This window comes from Arachis hypogaea, chromosome 16 (assembly GCF_003086295.3).
Source record: "Arachis hypogaea cultivar Tifrunner chromosome 16, arahy.Tifrunner.gnm2.J5K5, whole genome shotgun sequence".
Lineage (NCBI taxonomy): Eukaryota > Viridiplantae > Streptophyta > Magnoliopsida > Fabales > Fabaceae > Arachis > Arachis hypogaea.
In genome coordinates, this window is record NC_092051.1 from 21487495 (window position 1) to 21506520 (window position 19026).

Consider the following 19026-nt stretch of genomic DNA (forward strand, 5'->3'; position numbering starts at 1 on the left):
ACATGTAAGATGTGAGATAGATGATCACGAATGCTCACAAGGGTATTTCTGCTGAAAAACACTGAGGATTTATCCAGATTCACTGCTTGATCACTAATATCTTCATAAACTTGTAGAATCTGAAGCAGATTTTGACACCCTTTCTCTGTAGCTTTGCTGAATAAAATTGAGTCATCTGCGAAAAATAGATGACTGGCTTTAGGACACCTTTGATTAAGTCTCAAACCTGTAATCTCCAGTCTTTGTTCTCCTCTGTGGAGCAGATGGGACAATTCCTCTGCGAAAAATAAAAATAGATAGGGGGAAAAAGGATCGCCTTGACGCAACCCTCTACATGGCTTAAAAAAACCATGAGGCTGACCATCCATAGTAACAGAGTATGAAACTGTCGCCACCAGTTCCTGAATCCATTCCATCCATCTCTTGCAAAAATCCAACTTCCTCATAACCTCCCAAACGAAGCTCCACTCCACCCTGTCATACGCCTTACTATGTCTAGTTTCAGAGCTAATTCATAATCACCATATCTGTTATTCTTTAAAAAATACATAAATTCATGAGCAATTAAAACGTTATCACTAATCACCCTCCCTTTAATAAAAGCACTATGTGTGTCACTTATGAGTCTATTCATCACAAATTGAAGCCTGTGCACCATAATCTTTGATAAGATTTTATAAAAAAACACTACTCAAGCTTGTAGGTCGGATTTGTTTCATGAATTTTGCATTCGGATCCTTCGAAATAAGGCAAATATGTATGTGATTAAAGGATTTTAGGATTTTACCTCCCGAGAAAAAATTTCTAGCCGGCTGAAACACATCTCCTTTAATCGTTTCCCAGAAAAATTGAAAAAATTTAACAGTGAATCCATCTTCTCCTGGGGCCGAAAAAGCATTTATAGAAAAAATAGCAGCTTTTACTTCTTTTTCTGTGATCGGTCTAGTTAGTGCACGGTTGGTAGTAGCATTGATTTTTGTTGGGATTCCCTCAATTTCGGTTGCTGGGTCTCTTGGGTTACTTGATGTAAAGATCTCTTCAAAGTATTGTTGGGTTGTTAATGCAATGCCTTCAGCACTGATGGCTACATTTTCTTCTGCATCTTCTAACTCTTGCACCTTATTTCTTCTACTCCTAGTGTGAAATTTGGAGTGAAAAAATTTTGTATTGCGGTCTTCCCATTTTAGCTACTGGACTCGAGATTTTTCCTTCCAATATCGTTCTTCTAACTCAAGTGCATCTTCTAATTCAGCCTCCTATATCCTGATAGCTCCTCCATTAGCTTGATCGCCCTTAACTGCCTCCCCTACTATTTTTTCCTTAATTTCCAGAATTTTTTTTTTTGGGAATTAGAAGAAGAATTTTGATGCCACTCCACTATGTAGTGTCTAGTTACCTTGAGCTTCCCAGCCAGTCTAAATATAGCTGAACCCGTCATGTCTAGCGCTCAAGTATACTTAATTAATTCCACCACCTCTTCATTCTCACACCATCTCTTTTGAAATAAGAATCTTCTCTTCGTTCTCCTGACTTTCCTATCCGAATCAATAAGGAGTGCTTGTGATCCGAATCCATGTCATCTAGGTGCTTAACATAGCCATTTGAAAATTCTACCTTCCATCGCATTGACACCAACACTCTATCCAGCATTTCTTTGATAAAGTTGCCACCAAATTACCTATTCGACCATGTGAACTTATCACCTTCGTAACCCAAATCCACCAACCCTCCCGCATTAATAAAGTCATTAAAATTTCTTATAGATGATGCCGATTTAGGTCTGCCCCTGTCCTTCTCATGATGAACTTTAATAGCGTTAAAGTCTCCTATAAGTATAATCTGGTCTCCACCATTCTAAATCATTTGTAATAACTTTGAATATTGTTCCTCCCTAATAGTTTCATCCGTGTGCAAATGGACCGTCAAAACCTCCCATCTCAAATTACTTCGCTGAATCTCTAGTTCAAAGTGAATCAGAAAATTATCCCGGTTTAAGATCTGAATACATACTCCCTCCTTCTATGCCAATGTTAAACCTCCAGACTGACCAATCGGATCTACCGTGTAGACTGAATTAAATCCGACTCTTCTTAGGACTCTCTCCACATTCAAGGTGTTGTTTTTACTTTCGCACAAGAACAACACCTCGAGGGAATGGGATTTAATAATCCCTTGTATGTTGTGAACTGTCAGGGATTTTTCCAAACTCCGACAGTTCCACGACAACATCTTAATACTTCCTTGGGTGCCCAATTCTAGGTGGCACCTTCTTTCATTGTAGCTGTCTCACCGTCCTTCAAACATTGCTTTTTGGTTGCTGAATTTTCTTCCACCTCTGTTGTAATTCTTTTAGCACCCGTAACAGATTTGTAGTTCTGCCCTTTCCTAGCTAATTTCTTTAAATTCAGCTTCTTCTTCTCCAAAACTCTCCTTGTCTCCTCACATACCCAATTGAAAAGGCACCAACTGATTTATTATGATAGGACTGACCTCTTCCTTTCCCTTGTCCTTTCCTTATTTCCTTCAAAACTCCTTTAGCCTCAGATTTTGCTTTTTCCGAGTCACTTAGCAACAGCACCATATTCACACTTTGATCTTCCTCTTCTTCCGACCTAGCTTGCGAGCTCCTATCATTTACTGAGAGATTGGCAAAACCTCGAATGAGGCATACCAGAGTTGTTTTTTTTTTTTTGTATCTAGGATCCTGTGTGTTGGTGTTGAAATTATGATTTGGGTTGTTATTCTCCTTGTCTTCTTCAACTCTTCGACCAAATTGATCCACTCTAATCCACGTCCCCATCCTTCCTTTTTTTAGTTTTCCTACCATGGAATCTTCTAAATAACTATTGCAAGCTCTAATTTCATGTCCAATTCCTCCACAATAGTGACAGAAATTGCCAATTTTTTCGTATTTGAGCTGCACCTCCAGAATCTGGTTATTATTGCCTGAAATCTTCATAATTCTATGCAAAAGTTTGATAACATCAAGCTACACCAGAACCTTAATAATACGATCTTCCTTCCCCCTCATCACAAACAAGTCCGCATCCATAACTTGCTCTAACGATCCTCTAATCCTCCTATTGAGTCTTTTACTTTTATATTTTTTTGGTAAACCCCATAGTTGGATCCATATTGGAACGCATGAAAATTCTTTCTCATTAATCAGATTATCTTCTATCCAACATTTGAGATGCAAAATATAGTTTTTGAACAACCACGGTCCTCCTTTTTTCACCCTAAGCATATCCACTTCGCTGCTGAAAAAGAATTGGAATAAATTTTTTCCATGGTCTATCACCCGAAAGCCTTCTGGTTGCCTCCATATTACATAGAGAGCTGCCTCCAACATTCCAGAACTAAATTTTCGATCCGCCAATAACCTTCCAACCAAACTCCTATTGCATTTTTCCATACTCTCCTGAATGTCCTCGTCTTCAAACCTCAATACCTCATTCTCTTCTTCTTCAATTGCACGCATATCACGCCTCTGAGAGGCAGTAGATGCTGTCGTTGTTCAACCAAAGGCACTCACAAGAGCGAGAAAAATTCACAATTAGGATTTCTCCTAAAGCAGAGCAGAACAGACGGCAACCCTAATAACAGAGCACACAACACTCAAAAACACTTGAACCCTTATACTTTAATTTTTCATCACTCTTTGAGCATTAACGTTTTTAAAATTATTAAAATGTATGTTCATAAAAATTATTTTTTTCAATTATAACACATCTAATATTATTAAGTTATATACAAAATATTTTTGAAACACATCTAAAATCATTTAAAATTTAAATTTAAACGTTAAAAACAAAATTAATTTTTTTATATCTTATTCGATAAAAATGCATCTAATATTTCTTATTTTTTTATTATTAGTTGGATTTCTTTCATTACTCATTTGAACATTAACGTTTTTAAAGTTATTAAATTGGATGAAAATTATTTTTTTTCAATTATAACACATCTAAAATTATTAAGTTATATACAAAATATTTTTGAAATACATCCAAAATCATAAACTAAAATTTAAATTTAAATGTTAAAAATAAAATTAATTTTTTATATCTTATTCGATAAAAACATATTTAATATTTTTTATTTTTTTATTATTATTTAAATTTTTTTCATTACTTATTTGAACATTAAAATTTTTTAAATTATTAAAATAAATAATTAAGTTAAGTTTTTTAAATTCAGTTTATTTAGTTTGTATATTTTAGATGTGTATTTAATTTAAAAAAGATACTAAATCTATTTAGATGTATTTATTTTAATTTTTTTAAATATTATAATAAAAAATTGAATAAAAAATTATTTTTAAAAAATATCTAGTTGAACTGATATTATTTTTATTACTAAATTCTGTCATATAGGACGTTCATTATAACTCTGATTAACACTTAAAAAGACCTATAATATAGTTACTATTTATTAAGGTCAATCAACAAAATATAATATAGTATTTAGATTGAGTCATGATATAATATTCTATGATAGAAACGAAGATATATATCGTCCAAATTGTTATAAGATCATTTAATACTTAAATTTAGAAAATATTAAATAACTAATATGTTTTTTTTTAAATTGAGTAAACACTTACTTATTCTCTATCTTTCCTTTGAACTTATATCACTACTCAATCAGAATCAATTGAAAATATAAAAATATTATTTATATATTAAAATAAAAAAGTTTAGAGGTCAGTAACTTTGTTAAATTTTGGCTAGCATGTAACTAGCAAAGAAAAATGAGTCATTGAATAAAATCTCACACCATTAAAATCATCATTGATGGCTATTTGATAACTACAAATCACATAAATTGCTGGCCCCTAGCATTTTTCTATTAAAATTAGTCACTAAAATCAATCATTAATATATTTGTGTATAAATATATATGTAATTTAATTTTTTTTAATGTGTATTTATATTTAAACATATATTATATACTATTGATTGATTTTTGTGGCTGAATTTGGTGTACAACTGTAACTCTTGAAAATATATAGGAGTTGAAACACACACGTTTATTTGCTTCATGACTTATACCATGTAATTCAAACTATTATAACAATAACACCCCACTCGTAAGACAGAAAATACAAGATTAGATCGATTGAAGGGAATTTGAGACGAACACATTAAACACTGGGCTTGATATTCCTGCTATACCCTGTTTGAAGATCATTGAACCTGTCCCATAGCATCACTCCTCCATAAATGCTTGATTTCTTAACAAAAGGCAAGACTCGATTCATGAGCACCTGTGGTGGCACATAGCCACTGCCCGCCGCCGACTGCGATGGTGACGCGGGAAACCCAACATACAACTTCCCTGCCCTTATGGATGAGGTCCACTGGTTCCACGACCTCTGGAACTTTCTGGGATTATTGGCATCAAACTCACAAGGACCATTGTTGTAAAACTGTATCCAAACATAGTCAAATAGCCCCGTTGACAATGCCCCATTCAGCTGCTTATCCGGGAAGGGACACTGTGGTGCAGCGCTTAGGTAAACTTTCTGTCCACCTATGATTGTGCACGATAGAATGTAATTATCTTATATATCTATTGGTTGAATAACAAAAATTTTATAAGTATTATTAAATCAGTTTCTCTATATTTACATATACATATATATTGAGAAGGTATAGTTAACTCATATGATGACTATAGTTGGTGGAATAAAATAATCAAATAAAGAATTTGAAGTCCAGTCATATATGATATACCTTTGCTGAGATTGGAGAGTGTTTTAGCCAGCACGATATAGAAGGATGCACCACCACCAAGTTCTATGTCAAAATCGACACCATCCAGCACAACATTACCAAAAGGTCTAGAGTTCGATTTTCCACCCAGAAAGTTATTCCAGATGTAGTTTGCTAAGTTTGTAGCGTCCTTGGAGGAGGACAAGGAGTAGCCAGGGGCGCCGCCTCCTATGGAGAGCAAGACCTGGATGCCTCTTGCCTGGCAGTTCTTAATGTCTTTGTTCAAACTCAGGCAGCCATTTGATGCGGGGTTGCAATGGTTTGCTAGGTTTAGCTGCGGTTGAGTGCCACCTCCAAATGCAGAAAGGAATGCTATGTTGACAGTTTTGTACAGTCCAGAGTTGCATGTGGCACTTAGTGAACCTTCTCTACCGTCTTGGCCCCAATAAACTACTATGTCTCCGGCATTTGTAACGGAGACCAAAGCTACTAGGGAAATCAACACCAATATATTTGATTTTGAAATGTTAGGTGCTTCATTACTTCCCATTATGTGGCAATAGTTGATGTCCAACACGATGCTTAACTAATTTATTTATAGATTACTTCATTCTCTAGCTTAGCTCAATTATTATGTGTCGGCAGATGCCAGGACGTGACTAAAGACAAAGTTAATACGAGTTGCATTATTATTAAAGATGATAAATGTACTTATATATGGTTTATATAGATAGATGTACTACTAACATCTAACTAGCTACATCAACATGTGAAAAAACACCTCTTGAAAATGTAATACTGATTACTGATTAATGATGATATGTGTACCAATAAGATATTAATAATGATACGGCAACAGTCCATAGCTCGCGGGTGATAGTAAAATTAAACTTATACATCACTATATAATATAAGACATTTTTTGAACCATTATTGAATATATATTTTCAAAAATTTGGTTCGTAGATTCTTAAATAAATAAAAAAGACAAAAAAATGTCTTCTATTCTAAGTCGTGAACCCAGAAGGAACCAGGGAGGCTAATACATATAATGTTGTGTTTGGTGAAGACCTAATTGACTATATATTCCGGTGCATATGGCTTGGAACAGGAGCAGCCATGCACCCCACATCAGACAACGTCCGTGAATATGAATAAATCCACTCAAAGTTATGTTATTATAACAAGTTAGTTGATGCATCAGTTACACATATTAATTAAGGGAAAAGATTAATAACCAAGTTTGTTAATTAGGAAGAGGAGAGGAAGTGATGAGTTAGGATTAACTTATCTCTTCTCATTATTCATTATTATTCATTTTAACCACAATTTTGTTTATTTCAAGGCATCAGTCCATAATAATTAATGTACGCATTTTTATCTCACAATCCGTGACTCTCATCAATGGTATCGGAGCCGTTCAGCCATGGCTTCCAAAGTAAGTTCACGACCAAATGATCAGATCGGAGCTCAAGCACAATCACAATCACAATTAGCGTTTCATGATTTTACAACGCCAATAGCATTGAAGTTGGATGCGCTCAATTTCCTACCATGAAAAGATTAAATTGAGGTTACGCTAGAAGGTTATGAGTTGGGGTTAAGTACGATTTTGATCTTTAAGATATAGACTGAAATTTTTTTTCGTCTTCAACCCTTTTTTGCATACAAAATCTTCCTTACGGTTTAACTTGATTTTAAAATCGTATAGAGATGGCGACGGAAGCAGAGACAAAGGTGAATCGTGGACAGCTTTTTCTTCTTTTCTTCCACCTCCTTCTTCTTCCCTTCCCCCTTTATAGGAGTAGAAACACTTTTTTTCTCTTTTTTTTTATTTTATAATTTTTTTGTTATGGATAATTTGGTCCAAAATTTTAAGATTTAAGTAAAAAGAGCTATTTTAAATTTGGTTTTAAACTTTAGGGACGATTTTGTATGCAAAAAAAGTTGGGGACGAAAAACATTTTCGGCCTATAACTTAGGGACCAAAATCGTACTTAACTCTTATGAGTTGTTAGGACATATGAAAGCTTGGCTGTTAGCGTCAATGAACAAGAATTTCACAATGAAGATGGTAGGATGTGAGTTTGCACATCAAATTTGGTCAAGATTGAACACGTTCTTCGCCGCACAGGTTATGGCAAAAATTATGCAACTCAAGAACAGATTAGGAACTATAAAGAAAATTGGCTCAATTAGTGATTAACTCTTAGAAATAAAAGAAATCGTATATGCATTGATTTCTGTTGGAGATGATATATCTAAAACTGGTCATGTTATGGCAATCTTGAATGGCTTGTCGGAAGAATTTACTGCCTTGATTATCTTTGTGGTGTCTAGAGTAGAACCTTTTTTAATTGGAGAACTGGAAGTGTTGTTAATATCACATGAGTGTATGTTGAAGAGATTCAAGAAGCCGAATTTATTCATTCAAGTGAATGTTGCACACTCTGATAGTCAAGGGCAAAGGCAACACCACCAATTCCTAAATCAATCCAATTTTAGAGGAGGAGAAAGATTTGGTTTTTGCGGTAGAGGAGGCAGAACTAGTGGATTTAGAGAAGGTGGAAGATTTTCAACAACAAGAATTGTCTGTAAATTATGTAACAAGTATGGGCATTTTGCGATATATAATGCTGGTATAGGTATGATGAAGGATCAGACTCAACGGGATATGAGTCTTGAAACTATGATACTAAGAATTATGATGCAAGAAGCTTCACCAATTCACCAAGTCAGAGATCAGGACTACCAAGGACAAATCTAGCAATCAACAATCAAATTGCAGCACTTCAACAGTAGCTGACCCAAGCTGGTACCCTGACTCGAGAGAAACTCATCACATGACTCTATACCCATACAATTTGATGCAAAAGACAGTCACCTGATTAGGTCATAATTGAAGATGGTACATGTTTACAAATAACTCATGTTAAAAACTCTTTATTTAAATATGATTTAAGCTCTAAATTGTTTAAACTTGCCAACTTATTATTATATGTCTTCAACGTCGTCAAGAATTTAATTAATATCAATAAGTTTGCTAGAGACAATAATGTGTTCCTTGAATTGCATAATGATTTTTGCTGTGTCAAATATCAGGAGACTAAGAAGGTGTTACTCCTTAGATCTGTGGACAATGGACTCTACGAGTTCCATAATCCTAGCTTAGCATCATCACTTGCACCAACAGCACTGTTAGTCACAAATTCCTCTCCCAATTCCTTTAAACTTTGGCACAGTAGGCTTGATCTTCCGTCCTCTTATATTTTATTCAAAATACTGTAACTTAGCAATGTCAAATTTTCAATTCCCAAGTCTGTTTGCAAGGCTTGTTGCATTGGCAAGTCCTACAATTTACCTTTTTTTTTTTAATTTTTCTACTATGTATACTTGCCCTCTTGATATTTGGGGACCCTCCCCTATTCCTAAAATAAATGGTACTAGATACTATGTTCACTTTCTTTATGCTTATTCTCCTGAATTTTTACTTAATCTCATCTAGATCACAGCCAAAATTAGTTTTTTTTAAAGTTTTTAAAATATGGTTGAATTGCAATTGAATTCTAAAATTCGTACGTTTCAAAGTGATAATGCTAAGGGGTATGTTAGTCTCTCTCAAAGCCTGCAAGAATAAGGCATTGTGCATTGCTTTGCGTGTCCTCATGTCTACCAACAAAATGGTGCTTCGAAAAGAAAGCACCGCCATATCTTAGAGATGGGACTGACCCTAATGGCGAATGCTAGTGTGTCTCTAAAATATTGGGGAGAGGCTTTTCTCACAGCGGCTTAGTCGATCAAGATTTTACCTACTCCAGTTCTAAACATGTCCTCGATGGAGAAATTGTTGAACAAGAAACTAGATTAGTTGAATTTTAAAGTATTCGACTGCCTGTGTTTTCCACACTTGAGGGCCTATAATCAACGTAAATTGGATTTTTGGTCTGAACCATCAGTCTTTCTTGGCTGCGGTACACAGAATAAAGGATTTTAATGTTTGCTACCCTCTAGTATGGTTATTATAACACACCATTGTGTCTTTTATAAAGAAATTTTTTCTTTCCAAACTGCCCCTTCCACCATTCATATCTCTCACAATGTTGATCCCTCACCAATTCCTCCTTTACACATTCAACATCACCCTCATCATTCTCCACCATGCCCTACACATATCTTACAGCCTGCTACAAACCCAGATCTCCCCTCCTCTCTAGCTCCTGCTCCTACCCCACTACATCGATCCTCTTCCCAGCCACTCCCAACACCCGATCCATCACCTCCTCCTCTGTCTCGTAACACTCATAACATGACCACACGGTCCAAGGCAGGAGTTTTCAAATCCAAGCTGTTCAATGCCTCCCTTGAACTGAAAACTGTTAAGCAATCATTAGGTATTCCTCATTGGAAGCAAGCTATGGATGCAGAATATGCTACACTCATAAGAAATAATACCTGGAGTTTGGTAAAGCTGCCACTCACTAAGCATGTAATTGGAAGCAAGTGGGTCTTTCAGGCGAAGTACAATGTAGATGGTTCACTTCAAAAGTATAAGGCCCACCTTGTTGCTCAAGGTTTTCACCAGAAACCTGGCTATGACTTGAAAGAAACGTTCAGTCACATTATTAAACTAACATCAATCAAAATGGTTCTCTCTACTGCTGCCTTGAATGGTTGAAAAATTTGTCAATTGGATGTAAATAATACCTTTCTCAATGGCATCTCGATGAAGAGGTCTACATGGTTCAGCAAACAGAGTATGAAGCGGGGGACAGTTCCATTGGTTGCAAACTCAACAAATCGCTCTATGGGCTCAAGCAAGCACCATGAGCTTGATATCTTAAGTTGGATTGCACTTTTCAATCCATTAGATTTCAAGAAATGAAATCTGATGTATCTCTCTTTACCAGATTTGATGGCTGTCATAGCACATTTGCTTTTGTCTATGTTGATGATATAGTCTTGATTGGTAGCTCTTTTACTCTAATTGATGGCTTCATCAAGTAGTTTCACTCAAAATTTTCTCTTAAAGACATGAAAACCCTTCACTACTTCCTTAGTATTCAGGTTACCTCTGACAGCTTAAGTGAAATTCGGCTCAATCAAGTTAAATACATCTAAGAAGTACTCAAAAAGGTCAAGATGAATGAGTGTAAAGGCTATCCAAATGACCGCAAGTCCACAAATGACTACTATTTGTTTTATGGGGCTAATTTAGTAGTGTGGTCCTCCAGGAAGCAACATGTTGTATCTCGATCTAGCACCGAGGTCGAGTATCGGGGGATTGCTGCACTAATTTCTGAAACAACTTGGCTTAAAAATCTCTTGAATGAGCTGCGCGAGGACTCTTCAAAGTCCTCTTATTCTCTATTGTCACAATCTTGGAGCCATTTAACTTACTGCCAACCCATTTTTCATTCTAAATTCAAGCACTTTGCTACGAATTTTAGTTTTGTTTGGGACCATGTGGCCAAAAGGGGTGTTATCATCAAGCACGTTCCAGAAAGTGTTCAGATGGTAGACATTTTTACAAAACCTGTGTCTTCCAAATTGTTCACCAGTTTTTGAAGCAAACTCAGGATTGCTGACTGTCAGGTCTTAAGTTTGTGGGGAGATGATAGAGTATGTAGTGCTAATGTGTCATAAGGTACTTTGAGTTTGTTAGGCTGTTACAAAATTCATCTAGTATAAATACAAGTGTAATAGCAACTCTATAACTATTGAATCATAATCATAGCTAATCAAGCTCTTCTCTCTCTACTCTTCTCTCTCTACTCTTCTCTTTCTCTGTTCTTCTCATTCCTTCTCTCACTCAGGGCCTGATACCTTATGCCTCTATTGTTGGATCTGATTTCTAGTATATTCTCTATTACTAATCATTTTCCTAAGTTGCAGGACAAAGATTATATTGAGATCAAAAGAGATGATCCATGGAAGAAATTAAAGATATTTTTTCCATGGGCAGTTGGAAGGTGCTAGGAAGTGATGGACTCCGGCAAAATTTTATCAACAAGCTTGGAATGTGGTAGAAAAATCTCTAGTGGACTAGGTGAAGTTGATTTTTATGAGCCCCATAATATAGCCAAGGTTAATGAAACATTTATCACTATTATTCCCAAGATCCCTCCCCGAAAAATTTTGGGCACTTTAGATCGATAAGTCTTTGTAATATTTGTTATAAATCTGTAACTAAGATTATTGCTTTGAGATTAAAAAAGACATGCCTCTTATTATATCTAATACACAATCAAATTTTGTTCTAGGTAGGGTTAGTGCAGACAACATATTAGTAGCTCAGAAAGTGGTGCACACAATGAGGAGTAAAAAGCATGGCAAAGGACTCATGGCAATAAAGATCGACTTGGAGAAGGCTTATGATTGACTCAGTTGGAACTTTGTGATTAATACTCTCAGGGATGTGGGAATTCCAGAGCCAATTGTTAAAGTTATTACTCACTGTATCTCAACTACAACTATGAACTCGCTCTGAAATGGTTATCCATCAAAAGCTTTCTCTCCAAACTAGAGGAATCAAACAGGGAGATCCTCTATTCCCTCTCTTATTTGCCGTATGTCTTGAAAGATTGTGTCAGCTAATCTATAAATTAGTAGAAAATAAAAAATGGGAACCTATTACTCTATCTAGAGGAGGCCCTAAGATTTTTTTCTTCTTTGTTTTACAGATGATTTGCTTTTTTTGACAAGGCGGACAGGAAGCAAGTTTAGATCATTAGGGAAGCTCTTCAACATTTTTGTGACTACTTGGGACAAAGAGTGAGTTTTGAAAAGTCTTATGTATATTTTTTTCAGTAATGTGAATCATAACACTCGATAACAACTCAGCTAGGAACTTGGGATTAGCCTCACAACAAACTTGGAAAAATATCTTAGAGTTCTTTTTATACATAAGAGATGTAACCATCACCATTTCCAGTTCATTATTGATAGGATGAAAACCAAATTCTCAAGTTGAGATAAGAAGACACTTTCGATGGCAGAAAAATGTACTCTCATCCAGTCAATTCTATCCACCATTCCTAGCTATTTTATGCAAACCATGCGTATTCCAGTAGCAATGTACAATAAAATTGATAAAGTGTGTAAAGATTTTTTGTGGGACAGCAATGATGAAAAGAGGAAGATCCATCTTGTCAAGTGGGATAAAGTGTGTAAACCTAAAGAGAAAGGGGGTCTTGGCATTAGAAAGGCTTAAGATTCTAACTCTCTCTTTCTTATGAAACTAGCCTGGGGTCTTCTATATAGGAGGGATACTCTGTAAGTCAAGGTTATGCGTGCAAAATACAGTTGTGGAGAAGATGATATTCCTAAAGTTTATCAAAGATGTATTAACTCAAATGCTTGGTATGGGATTACCAAGATATGGGAAAGATTTAAAATAAACTCATTTGGAGATTTGGAGATAGAAAAAAAATCTGTTTCTGGACAGACCAGTGGATCCTGGGATTTGAGCAGCTTAAAGAGGTAGCTCTAATTAATCTAGACACAGAGAAATTAAATGAAACTATGGACTCATATGCTATGGGTAAGGGAGAATGGGATTGGGAAGCTCTTCATCAAGTTTTTCCAGAAGAAATTATAGATTTATTGCACACTATCAAAGCACCTAATCATGATATAGGGGATGATTGTATCAAAATGGGTCCCATCCTCAAATGGTATATTCACTGTAAAAGTAGCCTATGATACTTTCTATAATGATGGAGAGAATGGTGACAGAATTTTCAAGCTAGTTTGGAAGACTAAATTACCACAGAGACTAAAGTCATTTAGTTGGCTCCTTACACATGAGGCTTTATTAACAAACTACAAGAGAAGTTGAAGAGGGCTTACCAAAGATGAAAGCTATCCTAGATGCCAAGGAGAAGACGAGACTCTACTCCATACACTACATGATTGTCCCTATATCCATACCGTCTAGAATACTACAGTACATAGTGATTTTTTTTTGCCCAACCATACCAGGAGTGGATAAGAACTAACCTTCTGGAAGTCACTCCATCCCTAAATGGTACACTTTGGACCATTATTTTCATCATAACTTGCAATATAGCATGGTAGAACCGCAATGAGCTTGTGTTCAACAATCAATATGATCAAAATAATAGTCTTCAACATATGATTAAGGCTCTAGTAGAAAATTACCACTTTATTTTGAACATCACTTAATAGAGCAACAAGAGTTTAAAAACACATCAGAGAGAAGATGATTGGGTGGGCTCCGCCAGATAAGGGTTGGAAAAAGCTCAACGTTGATGGCTCCATATTCCAGCTGACAGTAAAGGGGCGAATAGAGGATTAATTCACGGCTGCAGAGGGAGATTTATTGGAGGCTTCAAATTAAACCTAGGAAGAAGTATAATAATTGGCAAAATTATGGGGATTTTACGTAGGGGTTAAAATGGCAGTTGAATTCAAAATCCCTTGCCTGATAGTGTAGTCAGATTCAAAGTGTGCAGTCAGCTTCATCTTGCAAGCTTTGGAAGAGATGCATGTTGGATCGTCTTTAGTTCGTTCGATGAGAGAGTTACTGAAGAAGTTAGAGCATGTGGTGATCCGCCATGTCTTCTGCAAAGCCAAACCAGTGTGTCCATATGCTTGCCAAGCATGGACAAGAGCTGGAACTTGGGGTTTCCTATTTTGAAATTTCACCTTCCTTATTCCCCTTATTAGAATTGATTCCATGAGGACTAAGTTTTCCAGGTTTATTTCTTTGTAGTGTCCTCTTGTCTTTGGGCCTTAGGCCCTGTCCAATATAAAAAAATCAATGGTGATGATTATTAATTATATAAAATTATATATAATTATAATCAATTTTTCCAGGTAATCAACAAGGGATACAGTTAACTGCAACTAACAAGCAACTTTTTCTTTTGAATTTGTTTTAGAAGAAACATAAATTTAAATTAGAGTAAAGTATCGTTTTTGTCCCCAACGTTTGGGGTAAGTCCCAAAGTTGTCCCTAACGTTTCAATCATCCTATTTAAGTCTCTAACGTTTCAAAACTGACTCAATATTGTCCTGCCGTTAGGGATCCGTTAACAGAATTGACGGCGGGACAAAATTGAGACGATTTTGAAACGTTAGGGACTTAAATAGGACGAAAACGTTGGGGACAAAAATGATACATAGAAATAAATTTTAATTTTATCCTTCAATAATATTAATTTTTTATTATACATAGTATTCAATTATTTTTTAATCACATCTAAGTAAATTACACTTAATCATATTACTTTCATTTTAAATAAATTATTTTTTTTATAATTTTACTCTTAAAGATTTTTAGTTATCATGAAATGTTTGTAGAATGACTAGTATATAAACTTGTAGAATATATATATATATATATATATATATATATATATATATATATATATATATATATATACCTTTTGTCTCTAATGTATCAAAATTCTTTAAAATTATAAAAAAAATAAATTTATTTAAAATGAAAGTAATGTGATTAAGTGTAATTTAATTAGATGTAACTAAAAAATAATTGAATATTATGTACAGTAAAAAATTAATATTATTGAAAGATAAAATTAAATTAAAATTTATTTTTATGTATCATTTTTGTCCCTAACGTTTTCGTCCTATTTAAGCACCTAATATTTTAAAATCATCTCAATTTTGTCCCGCCGTTGTTAACGGATCTCTAACGGCAGGATAATATTGAGTCAATTTTGAAACGTTAAGGACTTAAATAGGACGATTGAAACGTTAGGGACAACTTTGGGACTTATCCCAAACGTTGAAGATAAAAATGATACTTTACTCTTTAAATTATCATGAGAAACATTCAAAACCAAAATGAAAAGAAACATCCAAAATCTAAAAAAAAAAAACAAAAACCAAATGAAAACAAAGATCCAAAATCATTATAAAAATAATATAAAAAACCTACAAAAAGAAGAAGAAATTCGTTATAAAAAGAATATCCAAAATCTAGAAGAAAGACACATCCAAATAAGTAACAAAAATCATCCAAAACCTACAAGAAGAAGAAAAAGAACGCCGTTGTAAAAAGAATATCCAAAACCTAATAAAAAGAAACGTCTGAAACATAACAAAAAAAAAACATCCAAAACCTAACAACAATGAGATATCCAAAATTATTTTAACAAAACGAAGAAGAGGAAGAAGAATGGCGTCCTTCTTCATTGTCCACTGCGCGAAGAACAACGTCGTTAGTGGCAGAAGAGTGGTGAGCCTTACTTGATGGTGTGTGGTGCGCCACCATGGTGTGATCTGCAACCTTCTTCTGCGTCCAAACGCACTACAAGAAACTCATTGAAAACCGTCAGAATTACCGTTAGATTTTGCATTGATCAATACCAGCAGATTTACCGTTGGACTTTGCGTCAGTTAGTGATACTGCTTTGTTGAGCTATAAGCATTACTATCGTATTAACTAATCTGTCTCAAAATCCGACAATAACTCTTGGCGCGAATTTAAATTAAAATAGCGCACCTATTACCGTTTGAATTCACGACTGATAAATTTGACGGTGATTAAAATTTTGAAAAGCGTCGTTTTGTTTACTAAGGCTTAGTTTGGTAAAGTTTTTACTTTTCAAAAGTAGCTTATAAAAGTTAACTTTTAAAAGATGGCTTTTTAAAAGTTGTAGCATTTATGTTTGGTAAATCAAATCAAAAATAGCTTTCAATAAATACAAACAATATCAAATTATCAATTGCGTTTGGTAAAATAGTTTTTAAAATTTAAAAATACTATAATAGACATAAATGTAAGCATTAAATTTGAAAATTAGTTAACATATAAGGTTATATTAGATTTTTAAATTTTTTAAAAGTACAAGACAACTTTAAGAAGCTCTATGTTAGGTGCTTTCAAAAGTACCCCGATCTTTTAAAAACTATAAACACAAACACATGGTATTTTTTATTTACCAAACACAAAATGAGGAGCTTGAGCTTTTAAAAAGCACAAGCACCTCCTCAAAAAGCTTTACCAAACCAAGCCTAAAACCAATGTAACTGCTGGATTTTTCGACAAAAAGTTTGATGGAAAACCTAACCTAAATTCAAATTCACACCCCTTCTCCCTCATTTCTGAATCTTCCCTCTCTCGCTCTCATCTATTCTCTTTCTTCTCTCCTAAATTGCCGCAGCCACCACCCTCTACCATCCTCCATTGTTGCCGTGAGTAACCTTCGATGTGGCCACCGTCGTTGTCACCGTCACAATATCTGTTGCCTTTATTTTCTCTCACTACCATGTCCCTCCATTATCGCTGGCGCTGAGATCCATTGTCACCATTATCTCTGCCACCGCCGCTATCTCGTTTCCTGCTATCGTGAGTGGTGTTGCGCGAAGGAAGAATGTCTTTAACCTCCTTTAACCGCTGTTGCTTCCATTGTTGTTGCTGTGACCACGTAGAGGCGTCGTCGTCATCATTGCTTCCACGCTTGTCTCTTAAGGTAAGCTCCTACCGCCACATTGTTTTTTATTTTTTTGATTTTTTCAAAATCCTAAGTTTAGTCTATTATGTTAGTTTAGGTTAGATTCTTTTAGTTAGATTAGGTTAAGTTTAGGGTTTATGATATTAATATATGAATTTTATTAGACTAGGATTGATTAGGGCTTATTTAGGACTGATTAGGGTTAATTAAGATTTAATTAGAATTAATTAGAGTATAATATAAGTTAATTGAATTAATTAGAGTAATTAGTATAGAGTAATTAGTATAGGGTAATTAGAATTTTATTAATATAATAATTTTGTTAGATTTGGTTAAATTTTGATAGGGTTTAAGGTTTAAATTAGTTTAGAGTAATTAGGGTTTAATTAATTAGGTTGGTTTTTGGTTTATTGTTTTAAAATGTAATTAAATTTAATTTGTTTATTAACTTGTTTAAGTTTTATGCTGGACATACTTTTCTAGGATAGAGTTTTAGGATGGAAGTGGAAAAATGTTGTCTAGTGGCACCTTGTTGAAATCCTTGTTTGCTGAAAAATTATGGAGTAATAAGGGATTTTGCACACTAGAACGGCTAGAATTTTATGTTTGCTTAAATGTTTCTTTGGTTTAATATATAGTTGCAATTGTATTCATGTGAAAATTAAGAAATTTTTTATGTATAGATCTCTGAATCAAGGAAAAACTCTGTCAAATTTTTGTTAAAATTGTTTAAAGACATGTTTGGGTTTGTAAAAATTTAAAATTACATCTCGTAGAGGTCGCTAATAATTGGTGAAACTCTGCCGTAATTTCTAAAAAATTTACTTATCAAATATGATTTTAATTACTTTTTTCACAGTTTTTAACTATCTATTATTTTACTGTGCAGGAGAAATTCACGTAAGATGAGGCCCGCGATTAGATGATTAAGAAGATATTTCACTATCGCATGACGAAGCGTCTTCAACAGATATTAGAGGACATATAGATGAGGAGTTAGGGACCACCTGACAATGTGACTTTGACCCGACATTCAAAAAGCCTTGTATGTGTACTAGGATATGGATGAGGGATTCAGAAGTCGTCAGGCCACGAATAGGGCTAACAGGGCATCGAGGTACATGGGACAATTATAAAGACAAAGGCGAAGATGGTATAACTTCCTTACATATGCCTGATTTGTTTTACCTTTGTTTCTTTAATTAGATTAATGTCAGTTTTTGTAATATGCTTATCCAATATGTGCATACGAACACCCTAAATTGTCTTGTTTTGATGCCGGAGGTCTTCAAACAATGCCACATGCTCAAGGAGAATAGGGAAAGGTTTGTTGATCAGCGGTCCATGGATTTTTTTGTGAGTTATCTACTTCTTATAGAATTCAATAACATATTATCATATCACCTCTTATATTGACATTAACATTGAATGTGATGGATTTATACACCCAGAACTTGGAGGCCGCGACACAGCAATTTTAGCAGGCGGCAAATGACGACAACCCCTCGGGAAGATCCATGGTGGATCCTGATGCGGTCTGGCGCCACACCGCATCATCGAAGTAAGATCATTCTTCGTCGATAACCTACGCACGTCTACCTTTGAGGCATCCTCAGCCACCAGGCTTGTAGAGCCATAGGGTGTTATGGATTTTTATGAGCAGGTTCAAAGGCTAACCTAGAGTCTAGAAGATCAAGATCAGTAGCTCCATTTGACTAAGCAGAGATACGAGGAGCTCTTTGCACGCATGGCGGTGAAGGATGCTCAGGATGTGGAGTTGGAATCCCTGCGGCAGATGGACATCTACTTCGAACAGATGCGTGCAGGGGGCAACGGTGTTGAAGGTAGCACATCCTCATCTGAAC

The 19026-nt window shown here is 35.0% G+C and overlaps 1 protein-coding gene and 1 long non-coding RNA gene across 2 annotated transcripts; both read right to left on the reverse strand.

Annotated features, from left to right (window-relative positions):
- Nucleotides 1-4761: 4761 nt before the first annotated feature.
- LOC112759081 (basic endochitinase) lies at nucleotides 4762-6292 on the reverse strand. The gene is made up of 2 exons (XM_025807911.3): nucleotides 5739-6292; nucleotides 4762-5535 (listed from the first exon to the last, which is right to left on the reverse strand). The coding sequence occupies exons 1-2, from the start codon at nucleotides 6265-6267 to the stop codon at nucleotides 5147-5149; spliced, it is 918 nt and encodes a 305-aa protein (XP_025663696.1). The 5' UTR covers nucleotides 6268-6292; the 3' UTR covers nucleotides 4762-5146.
- A 3332-nt stretch (nucleotides 6293-9624) lies between these two features.
- LOC112758396 (uncharacterized) lies at nucleotides 9625-14501 on the reverse strand. Its single transcript, XR_011874015.1, has 4 exons — nucleotides 14161-14501; nucleotides 10422-14041; nucleotides 10170-10307; nucleotides 9625-10090 (listed from the first exon to the last, which is right to left on the reverse strand). It is a non-coding gene; the product is annotated as an uncharacterized lncRNA (long non-coding RNA).
- Between the last annotated feature and the right edge of the window lie 4525 nt (nucleotides 14502-19026).

What these genes read in the sequence shown, in the direction of transcription:
- LOC112759081 (XM_025807911.3), bottom strand. Translation starts at nt 6,267, where the DNA reads ATGGGAAGTAATGAAGCACCTAACATTTCAAAATCAAATATATTGGTG. An exon ending in ACTCTCCAATCTCAGCAAAG is followed by an intron (nt 5,536 to 5,738) that starts GTATATCATATA and finishes GCACAATCATAG; the next exon opens with GTGGACAGAAAGTTTACCTA.